The sequence below is a fragment of the Haplochromis burtoni genome, unplaced genomic scaffold (genome assembly GCF_018398535.1).
Source record: "Haplochromis burtoni strain Fernald_Lab_line unplaced genomic scaffold, NCSU_Asbu1 Contig_61, whole genome shotgun sequence".
NCBI lineage: Eukaryota > Metazoa > Chordata > Actinopteri > Cichliformes > Cichlidae > Haplochromis > Haplochromis burtoni.
This window is the reverse complement of record NW_024582422.1, coordinates 1,861,119-1,881,810: the sequence shown is the minus strand read 5'-3', so window position 1 is coordinate 1,881,810 and position 20,692 is coordinate 1,861,119. Positions and strand designations below refer to the sequence as shown.

Genomic DNA, 20,692 nt, shown 5'->3' with positions numbered 1-20,692 from the left:
TGTGGTCAGACAGGTCCACTCATCTGCATCCAGCTAATCTAGTAGCAAATGTTAATGGCTTTCCCGGCCACGAGGCCCAAGCCTTCAGGGTCACCACTGTCTTTGCTGAGGCCACTTCCTCTTTTGGACCGGTGACAGGAGGCCCTGAAATTCCCACAGAGGAAGCCTTTTTCAGTTTGATGTAGACAGTAAGTCAAGTTATTCCCAACAGAAGCAGTCAACATTGAATAGAGCATCCATGTGGTTACATACTGTTGTTGTGGTATAATTGTAACCTGTTTAACCCTGTTAGGGCAAAGTCAGTAATAAAAAGTGACCCTATTCTTAGTGGGGGGTTTATTTTGGGGGGAGGGGTTTAGTTTGTTTTTGTGGTATCCTGATAGCTGAGACTTGGGAGAACTATTTTAAAAGCCAATAGCAGTATGTATACCTGTTAATATGACAGTGTGCAGGCTTGTTACATCTTGATCAAAGAACCACTTATCCAAATATTATTTATTTATGAAAGAATAAAGAGGTTTAATCTTTGTTTGCAGACTTTTGATTCAGATAAAACATGTAGGCTCTTTAATTGTCAAAAATACTGAATATAAATGTATGGACAAATTCAAGGCATCTTCACATGTGATTCATGGCCATATCATCGTGATCTTGTCAGATCTTAGATGTCTCTAAACCAAATGGGCCAGACTTCAGTGCCAAAAAGGTGCTGTTATAACCCAGATATCGATTTTTTTTTTTTTCTGGAAATTGCATTTTAAAAATTGTGAGAAGTCTGATATTTGAGGACAAGACAATTACCCTTTCACAGCTTTGAATATGCTATTAAAGGGTAAGGAGTGTCTTCTCCTTGGATTAAAGGTATCTTTGGGAAACTTTCCCAATAGGATGAGTGTTTTCTTGAGAATAAGGAAATGAAGGTCATGTCAAAGTTTCGTACATGGTTTGGAAACGAGTTAACATTCCTGATTTGTTCAACAGCTACAAATTAAGCAGAACTTTATTCTTGTTGAGTCCTCCTGTTTCTGAAGTATGATCTACCTCCAAGATGGTGTTGGACCGATTTGTTTCCATTGTCCAGTTGTGGTCATGACGAGCTAACGTTGATGCATTCCTGGACTACTATCATTGCAATATGCAGTGGATATTTCTTTTACACTAGAGAAGATGCCCCTGATATTTTTACCTTCCTGCTGTCTCTCTCTTCTTGGGTCTCTTCCTTTATATCTGTGGTTGCTTCTCCTTTTCCACCTCTTTTTATGAAAACTCCCCCTTTCCTCCCCCCTTCAGTATCTGTGCAGCATCACTGGAGCATTGCGTTTCACCCCAGAGATCAGCTTCCCATCGGTTTGCTCCATTTCTCCTCCACCTCTTCTCCCACTCTTTCTCTCCTCATTTACATCATCTCTGTCTCTCCTGTCCGAATTAACCCCTCCATATCTGTCTAATACAGTCTCATGGCTGACTTCAGCCCAACTCACCCCTCCCTCCCCACACAGAGACCTTTCTCACCCCACCACCCTCCCTTTAATTATCTGTGCCTATCCAAGGGCAGCTAACGACCAGCTAGAAAGGCTAATTGATTTCAGCCTCTTCTCTTCTTCTTTCGTCTCATCTTCTCTTTTCTGCTGTAAGATAAAACAAAGCACGCATGTTTTCTGCATGGATTTAAAGCAGAATTAGTGGCTCATTTTGCTCCTCACCTTGTTAGAAGCCCCTCCATTTGACGGTGATTTATCTTAAATGCACATTAGGTCAGGCAGCTAGCTGATGCTCTTATCCACGCTCTCTATCTATCTATTAATCTATTAATTAGAGGGCTAATTAGGCTAGAAGAGAAGCCACTGACACCATGTCACTCTTAACCCCCGAATCCTACCGCTCATTACCACACACACACACACACACACACACACACTCTGTAATTAATGACGGGCTTTAACAGCAGTGTGGTGGCTCATACATCTCAGCTTCTCTCTGCAGGCTGAGCTGAGCTGGAGAATACTCTTTTTATCTGCATTTAACTTTTCTTTATTTTTACTTCATGCATGAAAAACGCAGACAGGACATTACCAAATCTGTTAGATATATGTTTAACCCCCTACTGGGTTGGACTCCTTGTGCTTTACAGCAATGTAGAGATTCACAAAGATGCTGGAAACACAGGTTTTGGTCCACATTGACATGATAGCGTAACACAGCTGCTGCTGATCGGCTGCACATCCATGATGAGAATCCTCCGATCCACCACATCCTAAATGGTTAGCTAGTGTTTTTCCAATCTTTTTTTAAATTTTAGCCTCAATCTTTTTGTTTAGCTGACAAAGGTGGCACCCAGGTGTGGTCTTCTACTTCTGTACTCCACCCACTTCAGGGTGTGACATGCTCTGCTTTCAGAGATGCGCTCGGTGGTTATTTGAGTTACTCAAAGTTTGAGTTATTCTCAGACTTCTCTCAGAGAAACGCTGCTCACTGGGTATTTTCTCGTTTTCAGATCATTCTCTGTGAGCCCTAGAAATGGTTGTGTGATAAAATCCTGGTAGTTCAGCAGTTTATTAAATGTTTGGACCAACAAACAGGTGGAACCAGGAGTGTTCAAGGTGGAAATAATATCTTTTTCTCATTCTGATGCCCTGTTTGAACATCATGTCCCCTCGACCATATCTACCTGAATACATTGAGTTGCTCCTGTGTGATTGTCTGATTTAGATATTTGCTTTAAAAGCAACTGATGAACAGGTGTATCGAACCAAGTGGCTGGTGAGTGAGTCCTGAAACACTGAGTGGCATATTTTAGTCATCTGGCATCCAGACAGTGTATTTGCAGAGGGGAGGCCTCAGTGAAGCCAGAACAATAGAACAGTGAAAGAAAAGATAGCAAACAGCGACAGTTTAGCCCTCACTGTGTTTGTGGTGATTTTCTTGCTGGTAGAATTTGAGACAGATTAGAAAGGAGTATTGACTTTGAGTATCAAAGTTTTTTGTTGTTGTTTTTTTTTTTTAAGTTGAAATGGCCTCATTTCTGGTTTTGTGAGGTTCTAAATAAAATTAGTCATCAGATTAATTTTCCACTTGTTCTACCTGACAAATATAAATATAAAAAAGGATAAGATACATTTTATTTATCCTAAAACTTGAGAAATTATTGTTGAGTTACTAAGTAGAAGTCTTTGCTCTTGCTTCCATCAAACTGTATTCAAAGTGTTCATTTCTGCTGTTGAGGATCCATCGGGCTCTTTCTGGTGTCAGGTCTCTTCAGGTTTTGTTTGGTGGTAATTATGGTAATTAGCCTGGTGTGATTATCGGGGTGTGTGTGCTGGTATTCAGCTCTCTGTCAATGCTGTGTTGTGGGGTCGTGGGCAGATGACCCTCTTAAACACACACACACAGAGCGGTGGGGGAGCAGCTGGTGGGACGTCCAACGGTGGTCGGTCACTCGGCCGGGCCTCTGGCTTTAGCCGGGCAGGAAACTCGGTGTGTATGTAAACACAGCGGAACAAAGCGGCCGCTCAGGGGTAACATTGACACACACACTGGATACACGCACACACACAATGAGAGGTCTCCAGAGCTCAAACAACAGACAGGAAATCGGAGAAGCACAGTGGGCCCAGTGTGGCGCCCTGAGTGACCCCCAAACAAAATCACACTATGCCCCACTGTCTCCAACAGAGACGGAGACCCAACACCACAACACAGCCGCTGATGGAGCTGTCAATCAACAGGTCCACTCAGCTAATGTTTCAACAGGGTGCAGCAGCTACACTAAGACACAAAGCCTCTTGAAAAATTTATTATCATCCATATAACTTCAGATTTTCAGTTTCCATCAAGAAAGTTGACTCTGCTGTTTTATTCTTCTGTTTTTCACTGCTAGCATCAAGACAATCCAAAACACTAACTTAAAGGGTTTTATTTAAATAATGTAATTGTGATTGTCATGTTTAGCCAAAGGGATTCTTTCATTTTTATCCTCTATCAGAACAAACCGGAGTATGACCAATATCTAACTATGTTTAACGTCAGCAGAACATTGGATTTATAAAGTTTGTTTGGATTTTGGAATTAAAACTGACGCCAAATACTCAGGAAGATAACATTACACACTTCCTGCTTGATTTTGATTTGGAGAAGGTGGTATGAACAAAAAGACAGCAGGAGGTGACAGAGTTGAAGGTGCTAACATTGTCATTGTTAGTGACCAGGATGGACAGGGTTAGAAACGAGTACATCGGAGGGACAGCACAGGTTAGAGAGGTGAGGCTGAAATGGTTTGTACATGTGCAGAGGAGGGAGGGTGGATAATTGAAACTGGCAGGCCAGAGGAAAACAGGAAGACCTCAGAGAAGATTCATGGATGTTGTTAAAGTGGGTGAGATGGAGGCAGATGATCCGCTGTAGTGAAGCCAAAAGTCAAAGGAGTTAATGTTACCAAGTCACAATGCATTTTTTTAACTCGAGGGTCAAGACATCATACCTCACTGGTCACATTTCAATAGTAGTAGTAGGAAAAAAAGGTTTATTTTACTCCATAGTACTACCTAAAGTACAACTCAGTGCCTGTTTTTCTGCACTTTAAAACTGTGCTGACAGACAGAGCCTCTTCTATTCTGTGTTGTGCGCTATTATTTAGCAAGTCACAAATGCACAACAACTCCTGTTTACGCTTGCTGGATTGCAAATCAGGTCTGGTGTGACTTCTGCAACTTTCCAATTTGGAAATTCAACTTGATGGAGCGTTCTCACTGAAAATTCCAGCTTTTAAACTTGTATCTGGTGTTTGTAGCTTTGTACTGAAAATCTTAGTTGTGAGAAGATTTGAAAACCTCGTGAAAAAAACCTGCAGATTCTATTAGAACAGGACATCTGAGGTGAATAAAGTCTGGGATAAATTTAGATGCTACGGCTTTTATTAAGAACAAATTAGCAGACCAAACCACAGACCAGTGATGCCATGCCCAAAGCCATAATAAAAATTAAAGTAGCATTACAGCAATGAAACGGTGAAAACATGAACCACACAAAGGGACAGCCCACATGAGATCCTGTGAAAACAGCATAAACTGAAGGTCAGAGTCGTGTTCCTACTAATCGTCCGACATGAGCTCATTCAGGAGGAGCTCGAGTTTGTGTGAACGGAGCAGTGAGGACAGTAGAAACAGTAGATGCATGAAGGCTTGTTTCCTCTGGCTGGTGCAGTTTTTATCATTTAATTTAACTGACTGACACACACAAACACACATTATAACCCCTCTGGGCTCTGCTTGACATACTTGCAGTGTGTGTGTGTGTGTGTTTTCCTGTCACAAGCGATCTCACCGGGACTCATGTTTAATTATCTACCCAGCATGCCTTGGTGCAGGGGCACAGCTCTTTGTCTAATGGGATGTGAAAAGAGACACACACACACACAGATTAACACACAAAATATGAGCACGTACATTCAGACACATGTTAACACATAGTGTCACACACGCACACACACACACACGCTCTGTGTGGTTAATTAGTGCAATTAGCCTCTCCACTGTCCAGAGCTGTGTGTTTTCAAGACTCGTTAGCTTGTGATGAAGGAGAGTCACTGTTTACTGCGACACACACACACACCAAACACGCAGCCAAACAAACAACTACACATATGCTAAACAATAACCAAAACAAAACGACTCGTACAAAAAATAAGAAGTCAATAAACTCACATGCTAAAAACTCTCCAACCAAAACACAAACCAACAGGAAGAATAAAATGCAAAATCAAATGTGCAGTAAACAAACCACAGAACAGAAGCTCAACAAATAACCAAACTCATAAACATACTGTGAACAAACTACTAAACACTCCATAAACAAATACCCGCACACACTGTCAATAACCCAGCAAACAAAACCTCAATAACCACTCAAACATACAGTAAACAAATTCCAAATACATAAATAAATAAACCACCAAACAAATTGAAGAACCAAAAGAATGCTAAAGAAAAAACAAAAAAAACAAATAGGGAAATATACAATTCAATTCTTATTTATATAGTGCTAAAATCACACCAGCAGTTGCTTCAAGGTGTTTCATACTGTAAAGTAAGGAGCCTACAACAATGCAGAGAAAACCCCAACAATCAGATGACCTTATTAGCAAAAACATGGTGACAGTGGGAAGAATATCTCCCTTTTGACAGAAAGAAAATCAACAGCAGTACCAAAATAAACATCGATTCTAAAAGTTCAAGCTTCTACCGAGCAACCAACTATATTCAGAACCAAAACAAACACAGTACACACATCCAGATCTGTGTGCCTGAGGTGACCACATTCTGTCTTTGATATCAGGCACCTAATTTGGCACCACTGACAACAGTGGGCTTTCTACCACACCACCTCACTGGGTTGTCAAACCTGTTTTGGTTCTCAGGGGGTGCTAAGACTGAAGCTCTGTTGGTGAAAAAACAGGTACAGGTTATCTAAAAAAGCAGTGATGCTGGTATTTCAAGGCAGGACATTGATATATATAATGTGTTTGAATGTAAATGACATGTCATTTCAGGACATGTTAAGGACACCATTGGGTCAAAATACTGGTGAAGACCTGCTTTAAATATGATGGCAATAATACAAAATATGCCATGCTTCTTCTTGAAGCCAGTCAGAAAAGAACAGTTTGTCTCTTTGAGCACCTAGGGTTGAGCCCTCTTCTTCTCTGACTTACATCGGCTCTCTGCAGCCCCTTAGCAACTCCGGTGGCGGGGGAAGGCATGCGTTTCCTGGGTCCAGTGGCCTCACATTTCCTCCCTGTCCTCTGGAGGACAGAAGGCCAGAGCCCTGCTGAGCACACACACCAACAAACATAGGCAGACACACACACCCAGCGACACCTCCAGGCTTTGTCCGGGGGCTGTCGGCCGTAGTCTGGAGCCCAGCCTCCCTACTCTCTCTCTGGGCTGGGGCAGGAAGGGAAAGCCCCCGGGACATTCCGTGATGCTAGCCGTCGCCACCACACCCCTGCACACACACTCACACTGGTATCCAGGAAGAGAGTTAATGAGATTCTGCAGGTTCCCACACTGACTGAAAACTTCTTTTTTAAACTTTTAACACTCACTGTTCCCACAGTTTGTCTCCCATCAAGCCTCCCAGCATCCCCACTTTACTCCACACACTACGCCAAATTTCATAATCACACAGATTCTTCTATCGGGAGACGATGGGTTGAGTCAGAGTTTAACAGGTGACTTAAGTGTAGAAAGTGCCGTAATCACAGTTAAGATCCAAGAACTATTGTGTGTCCAAGGGTAAAGAATGGAAAAGCAAAAAAAACAGCTTTATTTGCATGATTGTGTGCAGAAATGGTGATTTGTAAGAGATCAACAAGAGGTCTGCAGTAATTTTACATTGACTCAAGTAGAAGGGGCACTGAAATTGTGATTCTATTTTCTAATCTGTGATGTTTTGAAGTGAAAGACCTAAAGCAGCAAGAGTTCCTGCTCAAAAAGCAGGTACATAGAGGCCAAAGTGACAGATGAGTTGGGTTAAATCAGCGTAAAGTATTCCTTTATATACTCTGTCATTTTAACTTGGTTGGTTGCTTGAGGGTTGAACCTTGAACTTGTTAGAGTGCCTTTGAACGTGTAAGCATTGGATGACTGTCCATGTATAAAGAGATTTGTTTGAGGCCCATAGCATGTAGCTGACAGCTGATCACTCGTAGACACTCTGGTTGCATATTTTGTGCCCCATCATCTATCAATAAAGCAACATCCTTCACTCATGCTGGCATTCACATCAGTCCTTTACCTTGCTGACTAAAGACTTCTTAGTTACAAGTTGGTAGTCGATGAGCGTGCAAACCCAAACCGAACCACAGAAAGTCGAGGCTTCACTATGTTACTATGGTTATGGTTCAGTTCACTGTTGATATTGAAAACTACCTAAACAAACGATAATCTAAAGGAATCCAATCGAATCTAAAGAACAGTCAAGCCAAATTTAGATGAACGATTATTTGGGTGCCAGTAAAAAATGAGTGAGGCAGTAAGAAGAGTTTTTAACCTCTACTCTTTCTCCATTTCCTGCAACCTCCCATCTCACCCCTGAAGGATGTGTTGTTACTGGGTGAGAATAGAGTAGAGGGGCAAGGGAGGAGGGGGGACAGCTCAATATCTCTCCCCTAGGGCTGTTCGGCCCCCACACACTCCCTCCTCTCTGTCCTCTCTCTGGACTAATCCCAGCAGGCTGAATGAGCTGCTGTTTACACGGAGGGATTAGAGCAGAGATTAGAGCGATCAGAGTTGTGGATTAGACAGATCAGCAGTTAATGATACTCGATCGGCGAACAATGCGTCCACGTCCTTTGGCCTTTCACCACGTCTGTCCCTCTGCCTCTCGCTGTGTCTTATTTTACACTCAAAGGAAGAGTTTAAGGGCATTTAAGGGCAAAAAACGCTTGTTTAGTTGTTGTATTAAAGCTAAATTTACGTCCAAATCAAAAGCAAAAAAGTCTGTTTACAGCTTCATGTTTCGGGCAGCAATATGACACTTCATGCTACAGCCATTAGATAGCTGTCAGTTCTTAAAGGTGTCTGCTTCTCTTTTCTCCATCAGGGAGGAGCGTGAGCGCTGGATCCGGGCAAAGTACGAGCAGCGTCTCTTTCTGGCGTCGCTGCCCTGCACTGATCTCCCACTGGGCCAGCAGCTGCTGAGGGCAACCGCCGAGGAGGATCTACGTGCAGTCGTGCTCCTGCTTGCTCACGGGTCCCGACAGCAGGTCAACGAGACCTGCGGAGAAGGAGATGGACGCAACGCGCTGCACCTGGCCAGCCACAAGGGCAACGTGGTCATCACGCAGCTCCTTATCTGGGTAAGAAAAAACAGTGCTGGTATTCCAGTAATTCTGGGCTTTAGAGGCAGGAGATGATTGATGACTATCCCTCTCTGATTCTTTCTGCAGTACGGTGTGGACTTGATGGCAAGGGACGCCCATGGCAACAGTGCAATGGCATATGCTCGCCAGGCCAGCTGTCAGGAGTGTGTGGACACGCTGGCTCAGTATGGCTGCCCAGATGAACGCAACCCCCTAATGGCCACACCCAACCTTTCACGCCGCAACACCAATCGTAACAACAGCTGCAGCAGCGCCGGCAGTGCCGCGCTCATATGACCAGACAGTTTCCTGTGATGACTCTGAGAAAAATAAACAAACTTCGATTTGGGAGTATCCTGAACGTTTTATTTTGGGAACCACTACTTTAGCTTTGCCCACTTCACCTGACAACCACCAGTAAACTGATCACAGGTCAGTGGTGACGCTGCGGCCAGGCGTCTGTTTGGGAGAAGAAGTCTAAAGCATGTTGGGAAACATAGCCCACGATCATCAAAGCATTTTGGGAAATGGTCACACGACTTGTGCAGGTCAATGAGTTATATTGTACCTCGTCACACAGCCTCAGATTTCACACTACAAAGGCCAGTTCCCGCTCAGACTCAACAACAAACTGAACTGAAAGCATATCATCTTCTGTCCACAACCTGAAACTGTGAGATCAAATCAATGAGAAGGAAACTCAAGTCTTCGTATCTTCTTTGAGGCAGCCACCCATCAACATCATCTTCACTGCAAATCTCTCGAGGATTCTTTACGACCTCTTCACCTTCTTTCAGCTGTCATTTTTTTAAATTTTCTGCAAACCAACCGGCTTTACACATTTTTGTTCTTTTTTTTTTTAATGTGAAAAAAATCTTGATGTTAAAAAAATATATCAGCTTAGAGGTAAAACATAAGTGTGATAGATCGCATGTCCTAGACACTTTTTCTACTTTAATTTAAGGCATTTTTCTCGACTGTGTATATTGTATCTCGATGTGCATTGCTGGACCAATGGTAAAAAATGCTAACAGGGGAAGGGTTTTTGTTTTTCCTTTTTTTTTAAGCTATCGGGTGTATAAAGTCATTAAGTGTACAGAAGCTCTTGCCAGGCTCAGGGACTGGGGACTGTCGATCGTCAGCGCTCATTGTCTTTTTTCCCAGCGAGTTCTTTAGATGAAACAACCTGTTTTCACTTCACTTACTTCCGACTACATTCAGCACTCAAGTTGCTCAAAATTGCTGGCTTCACTTAATTGGTTGGATGCCTAAGGCATCGAACCAAAAGATCGATTGGTGGCCCTCTGGCAGCCACTGGTCACTGGTTGGCAACTGGTCGCTAAAGGTTGCTGGCAGTCACTAGGTGGTTGCAAAGAGGTGTACAGTACTGTACTGAAAACCTTCTTGCAATTGCTTGGAAGACTCTCCTTGTCTGCAAACACTGACCAATTACTTGCCCAAGCGATAGTAAAACTGCAAAGGGTGCGACAAAAGCTGGAAATGGGGACCATTCAGCTTCAACGTAAAAGTTGCACTTTTTTGAAACATGTTCGTTGCATTATTCATTAATCACCATAAGAGCAAAGTGGTCGATCGAGCGGTTGAACATTTTTCTGTATGTTGCCGATAGTTTGTGGCATAAGTTGGTTTATAAATTTGGTTTGCCATCCACATCCTGGCTCAGCTGGGAATTAACCTGCTGATGAGCATCTATATGTAGAATTTCAAACCTTTTCTTATGCTGAAGGTTTTATCGTCTGAACTGAGTGAACTGTAAGCATCTTAAACCCAAACCTGGTTTACATCCTGATGAAAAAGCATTTAATCTGAACTCTGTCCCTGAAGTTAATTTTATTAATGGAAAAAAATGGAAAAGATACAGAAGCAGCTGTCGGAGCAAAAAAGGGAAATTATTGTCTTCAGGTGTTTTTGTTTTGGTTTTTTTGGGGGGGGTTTTAATGTTTGCTATCTATCCAGACACAATGATGGGGAGACGGTTGGTGGCCCCTGCCATCACCGCCACTTTTTTATCTATCCCGTCCAATCAGGCAGTCTCCCTGATCTGCTCAGCGAATCACTAAGAAGGGCTTCTTTTTCTTCTTCTCTGGTCTGAAAACGTCTTTGTTGTAAATAATCCTCCTCTCTTTCTCTGTTGCTTTCTCTCTTTCATTCGAAGCATCATGTAAATTAGAGAACACAGTAAGTACTTAGAGTATGTGAGGTTGCAGAGTGGAAGTGGTTTATTCTAATGTGTTATGGTATGGTTTTGGCTCTGTGCTGAACCATGAAGAAACCAGGAAGAAAAACTTTTGCAGGTGTCTAAACCTGTGGTTCCCAACATGAGAATCTTTACAGACTAAAGGGTCAACGGACGGTTTACAGCAAAGGAAATTAGAAAATACAGATCCAAGTTGCTTTTTTAATGAGAAAGAACAAACCCAAAGGGAAGCTTATAAAACGTCTACATCTTCTCAAATTTAGGTCTACCCTGACTTTAACAAATGTGGTAAAAATTAAGTTAAGACGCAGTATAAAAGTGTTGAGTTTACTTTTGGGGGCATTTGGGGCCACAATAGCACTAGATGTGGTTGAGTTTGAGTCAGGCTCAAATCTGATTATTTAATGAGCACATGGACAAAGTCAAGCTGGACAGCGGACAGCATACATTAAGACTACCCTGAATGTTTATGGATGTGTTTACATTTGTCCAATTGGTCTGCATGGCCATTAACTGTTAGACAAGATGAAGTTTACTTCATACTAGCCCTTATATTTTAAAATCACCATGAGCTAGAAATGTTGGGAACCACTGGCACAAAGGTCCATTTGGATTAAATGATAGGGTTGCAGGTTGATTTCAGGTGTTTTAAAAACACCTTTCTTAATCCTGGTGATATAGATTTTTCCGTTGGTTGTTGAAATGTGTAGAATGAAGGCCTTCAGGTGAAGATAGTTGGGGAACTAGTTTCCCAAACTCAACATTTATGTGATGATTCAGACAGTATGCTGCTCCTCAGCTCAGATCTTCAACTTTCTCCTGTTTCGCCCTCTAATGTAAATGTTGCTGCAGCGGTTGAGTAGCAGCTCTCAACCCGACTGTGTATCCAAGCAATATTCATAAAAACCTTCACGCTCACATCCTAACTTTGTATGCTAACATCGCTTTAATATTCACATGAAAACACAAAAACACACTGTAGAAATGGAAGAAGGATCAAAAAGCAAGAAACAAATGTTTTTCTATCAACATGAACACATTTGTCCTCCTTTTGCCTTTTTTGTTTTTGCACGCCTGCCTTGATGTTCCTAATTTTTGTTGTTGCTATATGTGTCACGCTCCATTTTCCTTACCAGCCATTTTCAAGACACCATTCTATTTCCTGTAAATGACAAACCAAGACTATTATTTTTATTGGATGATTTTAGTTTGTTTTCATATCTGACCCATCCCACAGCTGTCCAGAAACAGGACAGGGAAAAAAGACGTCCATTTATTTATGACAGAAATGCACTAATTTACTGCTTTATTTCATCTATCTTAAACACAACTCTTCTACCATCTTCCTTTATGTTCTGTCAGTAACTGACATTGGCTTTTTCTAAGCGGTGGCGGCTTCAGGTTGTTTTCTTTAGAATAAAATTGTATTTATTTTATTTTAAAATCGTGTGAGCAGAAAAATTTGAATTGTAATTAATAATAATGCTAACTGTAGATAGTAGTAAACAAACTAACGAGAGCATTGCGCTAGAGTTTCCGTTTACAAGCGCTTGTTAATGCAACTAGAGATCAGTTAGCTGGTGATAGCTAATAGAGAGGAGGTGAACATTAGTTGTCACTTTGCTGCAGATTTATGCTCATTCAGGTTTGAGACTCAAAGCTAAAATCGAAAAATTGCTGAGTCATCTGTCACCTAAGCTAACACCTAGCAGTGAGCAAGCCAGCATTGTTTTAGGTTAACAGTGCATTTCCCCTTTTAAATATTAATCAAATAAATAGTGAAATAGGAATAGAGAATCGAAACATCGAGGCTCATAAGCTGTAGATAAGTTAACTGAACTAAGCTAAGTGAGGGGAAGAGGGGCATAAGCTAAACTTCCCACCATAAAAATGCAAACTGTGACAAACATTGTTTTAAAAAAGATTTTCCCAGCTTCCAAGTAAACAATCTAAGTCAGTCATCTGCTTTCCATTAGAAGTTTAGCAGAACATGAAAACAATATGTGGATAATAGAAACATGGTGTGAAGAGCAGCTAGCTAAACTCTGCTAGCAGAGCATATGGGGTGCTGTATCTCCTTGAATATGAAGACTTGACTCTTCACAGATGTTTCTGTTGTTCCGTTCACATTTTCTTAGTCTCATAATTGAGGAGAAAACATAGAAAATATCTGTTTTTGTGTATATTTTGAAGCTAAAACATGCTGTGAAGCTCCAGCTAGCGGTCAGTTAGCTCAGTGGCCAGTAGCATGGCGCAATATGTTTCCTAGCCTAGGATCTTTCGGCTGAAGCCGCCTGCGTGTAGATAAATTATGTCATGGTAACTGCGTTAATATGTCTGCACTGCTCTCGCCACCGCCAACACTTGTACATAGACATCAACAGAACGAAGAAATAATATGGTCAATGTCTAGTTGTGTTACCTCATGTAGCCTCCTTAACCCCACCCAACTGGGCTGTCCACTACATTATTTATAAATGCACCCCTCGAGGAAGACTCGGCCCCCTTAAACCTACATTTTTGTATAATTTTCTCCATCCACTTTTTATTATTGTTGTTCTGATTTATCATCCAGACACATTATTGTTCTTATTGTCACTGTTAATCTAATAATTATTATTATTGTTGTTGATGTTGTTGTTATTATTGTTATTGAATTTTTGTTTGATGTACAGTACCGTTGTATGAAAATTCTACCTAATACAGAGTCTTCTACTGTAATGTGTCTCTTTTCAATAAAGACAAGAATAATGCTTCTTATTATAACTTGAAGTGTGTGTGTGGTCAGTGTTTTTGAAGTGGATTTCTTCAATATTTAGGCATGTATTTCATATTTTCTTTCATTTCCTGGTCACACCTGTGGGAATTTTACTTTGGTTTATATTAGTTTTCTCTATTTGTGGTGTAGGAGGTGGCGAACGAGTATTACCATAATGTAAAAGTATACATAAAACCACATAAACCACTCTGATGTGGTACTTTACAAAGTTCATTAGTTCTGGTTAGCCCACAAATCATTCAAATGATGAAACAAGTCAAAGTTTAAGAATGGTTGAGATTTTGCCCCGCAACCATCTCTGAGGTTTGCAGAGAATGGGCCAAAAGAGTGAGGGTTACGGTTAGTCTAGTAAGCAGCAGTTCTTTGGGAGAAAATATATTTTCCCAGGTCAGAGGAGAATGGCCAGACTTCTTTGAAGGCAACAGCAACTAAAATCACCACTCATTGCAACCACAGTATGTAGACGAGCATCACTGACCACACAACATGTAGAAGCAGCAGAAGACCAAAGCGGCTCACAATTCACACATGCTCACCAAAACTTGACAATAGAAGATAAAAATAAATGTTACCTGGTCTGATGAGCCTCAGTTTCTGCTGTGACATTTAGATGGAAGGGTCAGAATGCGGTGTTAGATTTACACCAAAATGAGGTTTTACTTCTCACCACTAAAGCAGAAATTTTTCAGTTGTTGGATATGTACCTACTAGATTTTTAGCATCTTTCGTCCACTGTTATGGTATCTTCATCAGCAGGTGACACTCAAGCAAAGTCTCTTTTTGTTTATTTTTTACTCAAAATTATTATTATTATTCTATAAGAAACCTGACAATTTTTGAATTATTTAAATTTAAAATTAGGGATTTTTTTAACTGGAGTTTGAGAGACTCAATCATGTTAAAAGTTTTAGCTTCAAAAAGCTAAAGTTAACATTTTCCAGAGTGTTAAAGATTCAGAAATCAATATATTTGTTGTTTTGTCATTATTAGAAACTCACTTGTTTGTTTTCGGTTATTGTGTGATGGAAATCTAAAATGAGAGAAGGGATGGGGTTGTTTTTTAGTTCCTAAAAAGAGTTTTTATTACATCAAACTCGAACAAGTTATTGCTTGATGAAAATTTTAAATTAGGGATTTTTTCAGTGGGAGTTTTGAATGAGAGAATCTGTCAGCTTTTCCAAGGGCTTCTGGGAATCGTTTAATTACAGGAGTCTCAGTGATCTCCCTGTGGTGACCACCACAGAAGAAGAAGAAGAAGGAGAAGATGCGTTTTGGCCTCCTTGACGTCAGAATTAATCAGCAGGAGCTGAGCTGCAGCCGGGCGAGTTGGTGTTAATTCAGGGAGGCGGGGGTAGCTGGGCTGAGGCTGATCCCCCGGGTCTCATTTATCAGTCGCCTGCGACGGCTGGAGTTGATTACAATTTGCAAAAAAAGAAAAAAAGTCATTAGAGTCGCAGGCAGCGCTGACTGTTCACACTGTGCAGGGTCCAGTCCGGATTTAGGTTTCTGTCGCCTTAGTCTGAGCTCACATCTGGTTTTTATTGACACTTAGAGTCACATTAATTCAGAATTCCTCATCCACAGCTCTGACGTCACGACAATCATCACAATTACGCAACGGGTGAAGACAGAGCCTTTACTTCCTCGCTTATAACCAGGGTCCATGTAGAAACTGTAGAATTTAAGCGGGAAGCTAACGTTAGAGCAGAAAGAAACTAGATTTAAAGATGCAGTCATTCATTTAGATTTGGCCAAATTGCTAATTGTGGGTGAGATGATGGATTTGACTCAGGCTGCTGCACATGAGAACATTTTTTCTGGTATCGAGTGTGACGGTGCCAGTATTTTGAGGAGTAAAAGTGTCGGAAATGTACCTTTAAATTTCCCGCATTTCTGTATAAAAACAGACTAAGTAAACGTTAAATTACTGTAATTTTACAAGTGAAAACAACCCGAAGAACATTTGTTATTTTCTTCATTAAGAGTCTGAAATGTGCAATAAATTTTCATTTTATCAATATAATATACCTGAAAAGGCTTCAACATCAAAAAACATCACGGGCAACTGTATCCACATGTTTCCTTTTCTTCAAGCCACTCTGAAAATGGGAATATTTTAAGGGTGAGATTATTTTTTTTAATGTGATAATAGGCCTAAACAGCGCATGCGTCAGTGCGCACAGGCGCATCTACATCCAAACTGACTCCTGGGTTTCACTCTGAGGATTTAATTTTGTTTCAGGTAAACTTCAGAGCCAATCAGGACGCAGTTTCTGATATCAGGCGAGAACGTGAGGCCTCATGCCGCCCCCCACCTCAACCACCATCGCCGCCATGCAGGCACGTGCAGCTGGTGGGATGACGTCACGTTCAGGTGAATTTCTCCTCTTCCTTTTTTTGTTTAGCCGCTGATGTTTTAGGATAATGCTCTCGGTGGAGACGCCATGGCGCGCTCCCGTTTGCCTGAAACTTTGTTAATATGCTACGAGAATGCGCAATTCAGTCCGCGCAACAGGCTGAACACACATCAAAGTTTAACGACATTGTAATACTGTTTTCATTTTTTTAACAATTAAAATTTAAAGTGCACTCAAACTGCAGTTTAAAGCAAATTATAAATAAATACAATAAAACGTTTTAGAATTTAATCTTTAACCTAGTTTTTCTGACTCATTTCAGCTTTGTTGCGTTTCCTTCATGTCTGAAATCAGCTTTAAGGCCTTCAGAATAAAAAAAAAATAATCTAGACATTTATTTTGTAAAAAATACAAACTTCCGGCCTAGCTGTCATTGATGATGTTGGTAACAAAAAAAAATGCCCGTGTTTTTTATTTATTTAGTTTAACTAAAGTGGCAGGAAGATAAAGATGATTTCCGGGCATGAATGGAGACACTGCAGCTGTTCAACATCTGATCATCTTTTAATGCACACTTTAATTCATCTTTTTTTTTTGTTTCTCGTCACAAGTTTTGTGTAAATAAATTAGCAGCTTCATTCAATCCAAACAAACAGAAACACACGACTCCTCTGCTTGGTCCCGGAAGTATGTACATGTGGGGGTAGGAGGGGAGAGGGTGTGGGTTGATCAACATGTTGCCGAAACAACCCGTCAGTCTGAGTCTTCCTCCTCCTGCCGCAATTTTCTCTCTGTCTCTTTTTTGTTTTTGGTGCCGCTCAGTCACGCGCTCAGGCTTCAGGTGTTCTTTTATTTATTTATTTTTTAACTTCCTGCAGAGAAGAAGAAGTCCGGAGTCAGCCTCTGCAGTCAGTCGGGTTCCTAGTTTGTGGAGATGTCCACATGTTTTATGATCAAACCAACTCTGTTCAGAAAAAGCGGAATTTTCTTGCATCGGTGCCGCAGTTTGAAAAAGAAAAAAAAAGAGAGAAAAGAATCGCACCTCTTTAAACAGTGATGAATACTAATTATTTTCAGATTTTACTTTTTATTTTTTCTGATTTCTCACTTCAATGATGTAAAATTATTTTATAAAAATCAAATGAAATGTAATAAAGATAATTATTATCGCAAAGATATCCCGAAAGTAATAGCGATGCAGTGAGAAGATTTTTAAAGATTTTACTTCATGAAAAATAATCACATGATTATTTTTGAATTATCCTCCTTTATGTTTGAATTTGTCACATTTTCAGATCAGTTTCATTCACTTCATTTGATATTTTTTCTTTTCTCTAAGCTTCGATGAAAGAAATCTGTTAAAATAGAAACTATAAAAAATAATAAACCCATCACATTAAACTCATTCACGTTTCTTTCTTTTCTTTCTTTCCTTTTTTTAATGAGTTCTGCGATTTTTTAAAATCTTGAATCCGATATTTTCACAATAAAACAACCCCTCCCCCTTTAAACGCGGCTCGCGGCCTCTCAGTCCGGCCTCGGTCCTCCCGCTTCTTCTTCTACGGTCTGGCCTGCTCCATCTGCTGGTGCTGACTCCTTATTGCGAAGCGGCTCACGTGCACGGGGATGGGCACCACTATTTTGGGGTTCCGGGACGGCTCCCCGGACTTGTTGTTCACGTTTCCAGCTTTCACGCGTTTCCACTTCGCGCGCCGGTTCTGGAACCAGATCTTCACCTGCACTTCGCTCAGCTTGAGCGCATGCGCGATCTGGGAGCGCTCGGTGAGGGACAGGTACTTCTTGCAGTGGAACTCCTTCTCCAGCTCCAGCAGCTGCTCGCTGGTGAACGCCGTCCTCCTCCGCCGGTTCTTCCCGCCGCCTCCGCCCCCCGCGCCTCCTCCTCCCGTCCCGGAGCCGCCGCCGGGGGGCCCGTGCAGGTGCGGGCCTTCATCCAGACCTCCCCCTCCTCCGTCTCCGTCCTCTTTGTGGCACATGGAGGTGAGGTTGTCGTCCGAGCTATAGTCCAGGTCGCTGTCCATGGAGAAGCTCTCGTCCTTTCGGCCGCACTCCTCCTCCTTGGAGTCTTCTTTGCTGTGTGCTCTGACTGTGAGGAAGAGGAGGGACACACAGCACCACCAGTGAGACCAGGACAAAACCAACAAACTTTATCAGTTTAAGGCAGAAACAAAAGTGACAAAAAGTCACCAAAATATTTAAACGCGCTTCTTCCGTTTTCCCCTCTTATTTTCACAGTTTTGATGCTTCTTTACAAAAGATTTCTGATTATTTCATTCTGAATAATAAATTAAGCGACCCAATAAAATAATTTTCTCTCACAATCTGCACTTTTTATTAATCGCAAAGTTTAATTTACAGCTATTACATGTAAGAAATGAGCGAAAATGCGCACTTAAGATTTCTTTAAATGCTCCGCGTGTTTGGGGGGAAATTGATTAACATGTAAAAGCCAAAAACTTTATATTTTTCTAAATATGTTAAGAAGAAAAGTTCTGTGAGAGATATGTTAGGAGGAGATGCTGTTAGAATAATTAAATATGAGGTTAGATTTACATTTTTAATGCGAAACTGTGACGTGTGGAAGCTGAAGGGGTGAGGAGGGCGGTGGCTGCGTTGGGGGTGGAGGTATGTGCGTGGTGGGGTTAGGGGTGCAGTTGTCGTGTCTCGTGTCAATATCCATCATGAGGTTAGTGTGGCTCCAAAGAACGCGCTCCGTGAGGATTTTTATTTTCATGCGTAATTACGCGCGGAGTGTCTCCGCGCGGCCTTTCCCCCGCACCTCCCCCTCAGCGTGACACTCTAAGGTGTCAGAGATCATCACAAATAAGGGACCCGAGAGGGAACAAATGTGTTTGTTTTATATGAGGAAGCAATAAAAGCGGTGGCGCAGGATTTTTTTCCTCCCCTGTCAGTGAACATTCAAATCAAGATGATTTATCGGCAAAGACAAAAATCAATCAGAATAATTTCAATAATTATTAGAGATTAAATCGACCCACATGGATCCCACTTTTATGAGAATTGTGAAGTTTGGTTTTTTAAATTAATCAATTATTGTTATTATTGTTATTTCTTTTAAAGCTTTAAAATGTTGATTTACAGAAATTAAAAATGAGCGCTGGGCCTGCGAATAATTCCCGAATAATTTATTTTGAAAACGCAAATAAAAACGTTTAAAATCACTGAAGAAAATCAAATTTAAATGTCCCAGTTTCTTTTTGAAAATCGTCGTTAAAAAGCAGATATATATATATATATATATACATATATTTGTAGTTAATTTCTTGCTTCAATAAAACAGATCAAACCTGGACGGTTTTTGTTTAAACACGTGGAACTCTGTAAACAATGAGGAAATATTCTCGCGTTTCAGCTTCATTTATTTCTCAACATAACATCTCATCAAACGAACTAAAGTCTTTAAAATTAGGATTTATTTCCTTCACTGAAATCAGATAAAATGATGAATTTTTCAGCGGGGAACGGGATGAGGAACCCGCCTACCTGTGGATGCGTGTACCGGCGTGTCCGTGTCGTGGAAACCCGGCAGCGCCGCAGACTCCTTCCCCTGCAGGAAGCTCTTTCCGTCCTCCGCGTCCAGCCGCAGCTCCTGAGCTTTGTCGAAGACCGCATGCAGTGCCTGAGAGCCGAACTTCCTGGCTGCCTCCTGGTGCTGCTGGGACGGGGAGAAGCCGCCGGGGAGCGAGGCCATGAGGGTAGAGGTGAGCGCCATGCCCTGCGTCAGGCCCTGCGTCAGGCTGGAGCAGAAGCCGCTCTGCAGGCTCGGGATCTGGGGGTGCGGGTGATGTCCGGTGGGGAGCGCCTGTTGGAGGCCCGGGGGTGGCGGTGGGGGCGGCTGGAGCACCACCGACCGGTATGGCATGAACATCGGGTACCCGGTGTAGACGAAGTGTCCCGGGCTGGGCTGAGGTGGCCCCCCGATCAGAGAGTCAATGCTGAAGGCGGTGGTGCTTCCGAGTGGCCGCTGCATCACCATGAAGGACGGACTGAACGCTGCGCTCATATGAACGACCGCTGGAGCTCGGAGGAGACCGGAGAGGAGTCGCTGCGGGCGGAGGAGCCGCGGGGGTCACCGCCGTTGTGAGGAAAGCCCACAGAGGCTCAGAGGAGCGATAATCCCAGCAGAGAAGAGCATCCCATCAGTGCGGCGGAGGAGAGAGAGTCCCTAAGAGGAGCCGAGAGAGCAACACTTTTTCCTCCTGATTTTAGTTTCCACACAAAAAACAAAACCAGAGAATCCACTGTGCGTGTTTCCGCTCGCACTGACGCACAGTGCGCACCTCAGGGTCCCGCGCCGCTCCACTTCAACTTGACCGGACCCGGTGTCACAGCAGCGGGTTCTTCTCCCTTACTCATCCGCTGACACGGTGTGGGTTTGTGTGTGTCCTCGGTGTATGTGTCTGTAAGCGTGTGTGTTTTTTCACCCACTCGGCGCGCGTCCA

General features: G+C 42.1%; 2 protein-coding genes across 7 annotated transcripts in view; one reads left to right on the top strand and one right to left on the bottom strand.

Moving 5' to 3' along the window:
* agap1 (ArfGAP with GTPase domain, ankyrin repeat and PH domain 1) overlaps positions 1–13,843 on the top strand; it is a 176,522-nt gene extending 162,679 nt beyond the window's left edge. For all 6 annotated transcript variants that reach the window (XM_014333782.2, XM_042221159.1, XM_005923040.3 and 3 more), the window contains 2 exons: positions 8,599–8,854; positions 8,945–13,843. In XM_014333782.2, the coding sequence (XP_014189268.1) occupies positions 8,599–8,854; positions 8,945–9,154 (466 nt within the window). In that variant the 3' untranslated portion in view covers positions 9,155–13,843. The remainder of the gene's footprint in view (positions 1–8,598; positions 8,855–8,944) is intronic.
* A 2,791-nt stretch (positions 13,844–16,634) lies between these two features.
* Positions 16,635–20,692, bottom strand: gbx2 (gastrulation brain homeobox 2). The gene is made up of 2 exons (XM_005923038.2): positions 19,734–20,692; positions 16,635–18,315 (listed from the first exon to the last, which is right to left on the bottom strand). The coding sequence occupies exons 1-2, from the start codon at positions 20,251–20,253 to the stop codon at positions 17,771–17,773; spliced, it is 1,065 nt and encodes a 354-aa protein (XP_005923100.1). The 5' UTR covers positions 20,254–20,692; the 3' UTR covers positions 16,635–17,770.

What these genes read in the sequence shown, in the direction of transcription:
- gbx2 (XM_005923038.2), bottom strand. Translation starts at nt 20,253, where the DNA reads ATGAGCGCAGCGTTCAGTCCGTCCTTCATGGTGATGCAGCGGCCACTC. An exon ending in GCCGGTACACGCATCCACAG is followed by an intron (nt 18,316 to 19,733) that starts GTAGGCGGGTTC and finishes TCTTCCTCACAG; the next exon opens with TCAGAGCACACAGCAAAGAA.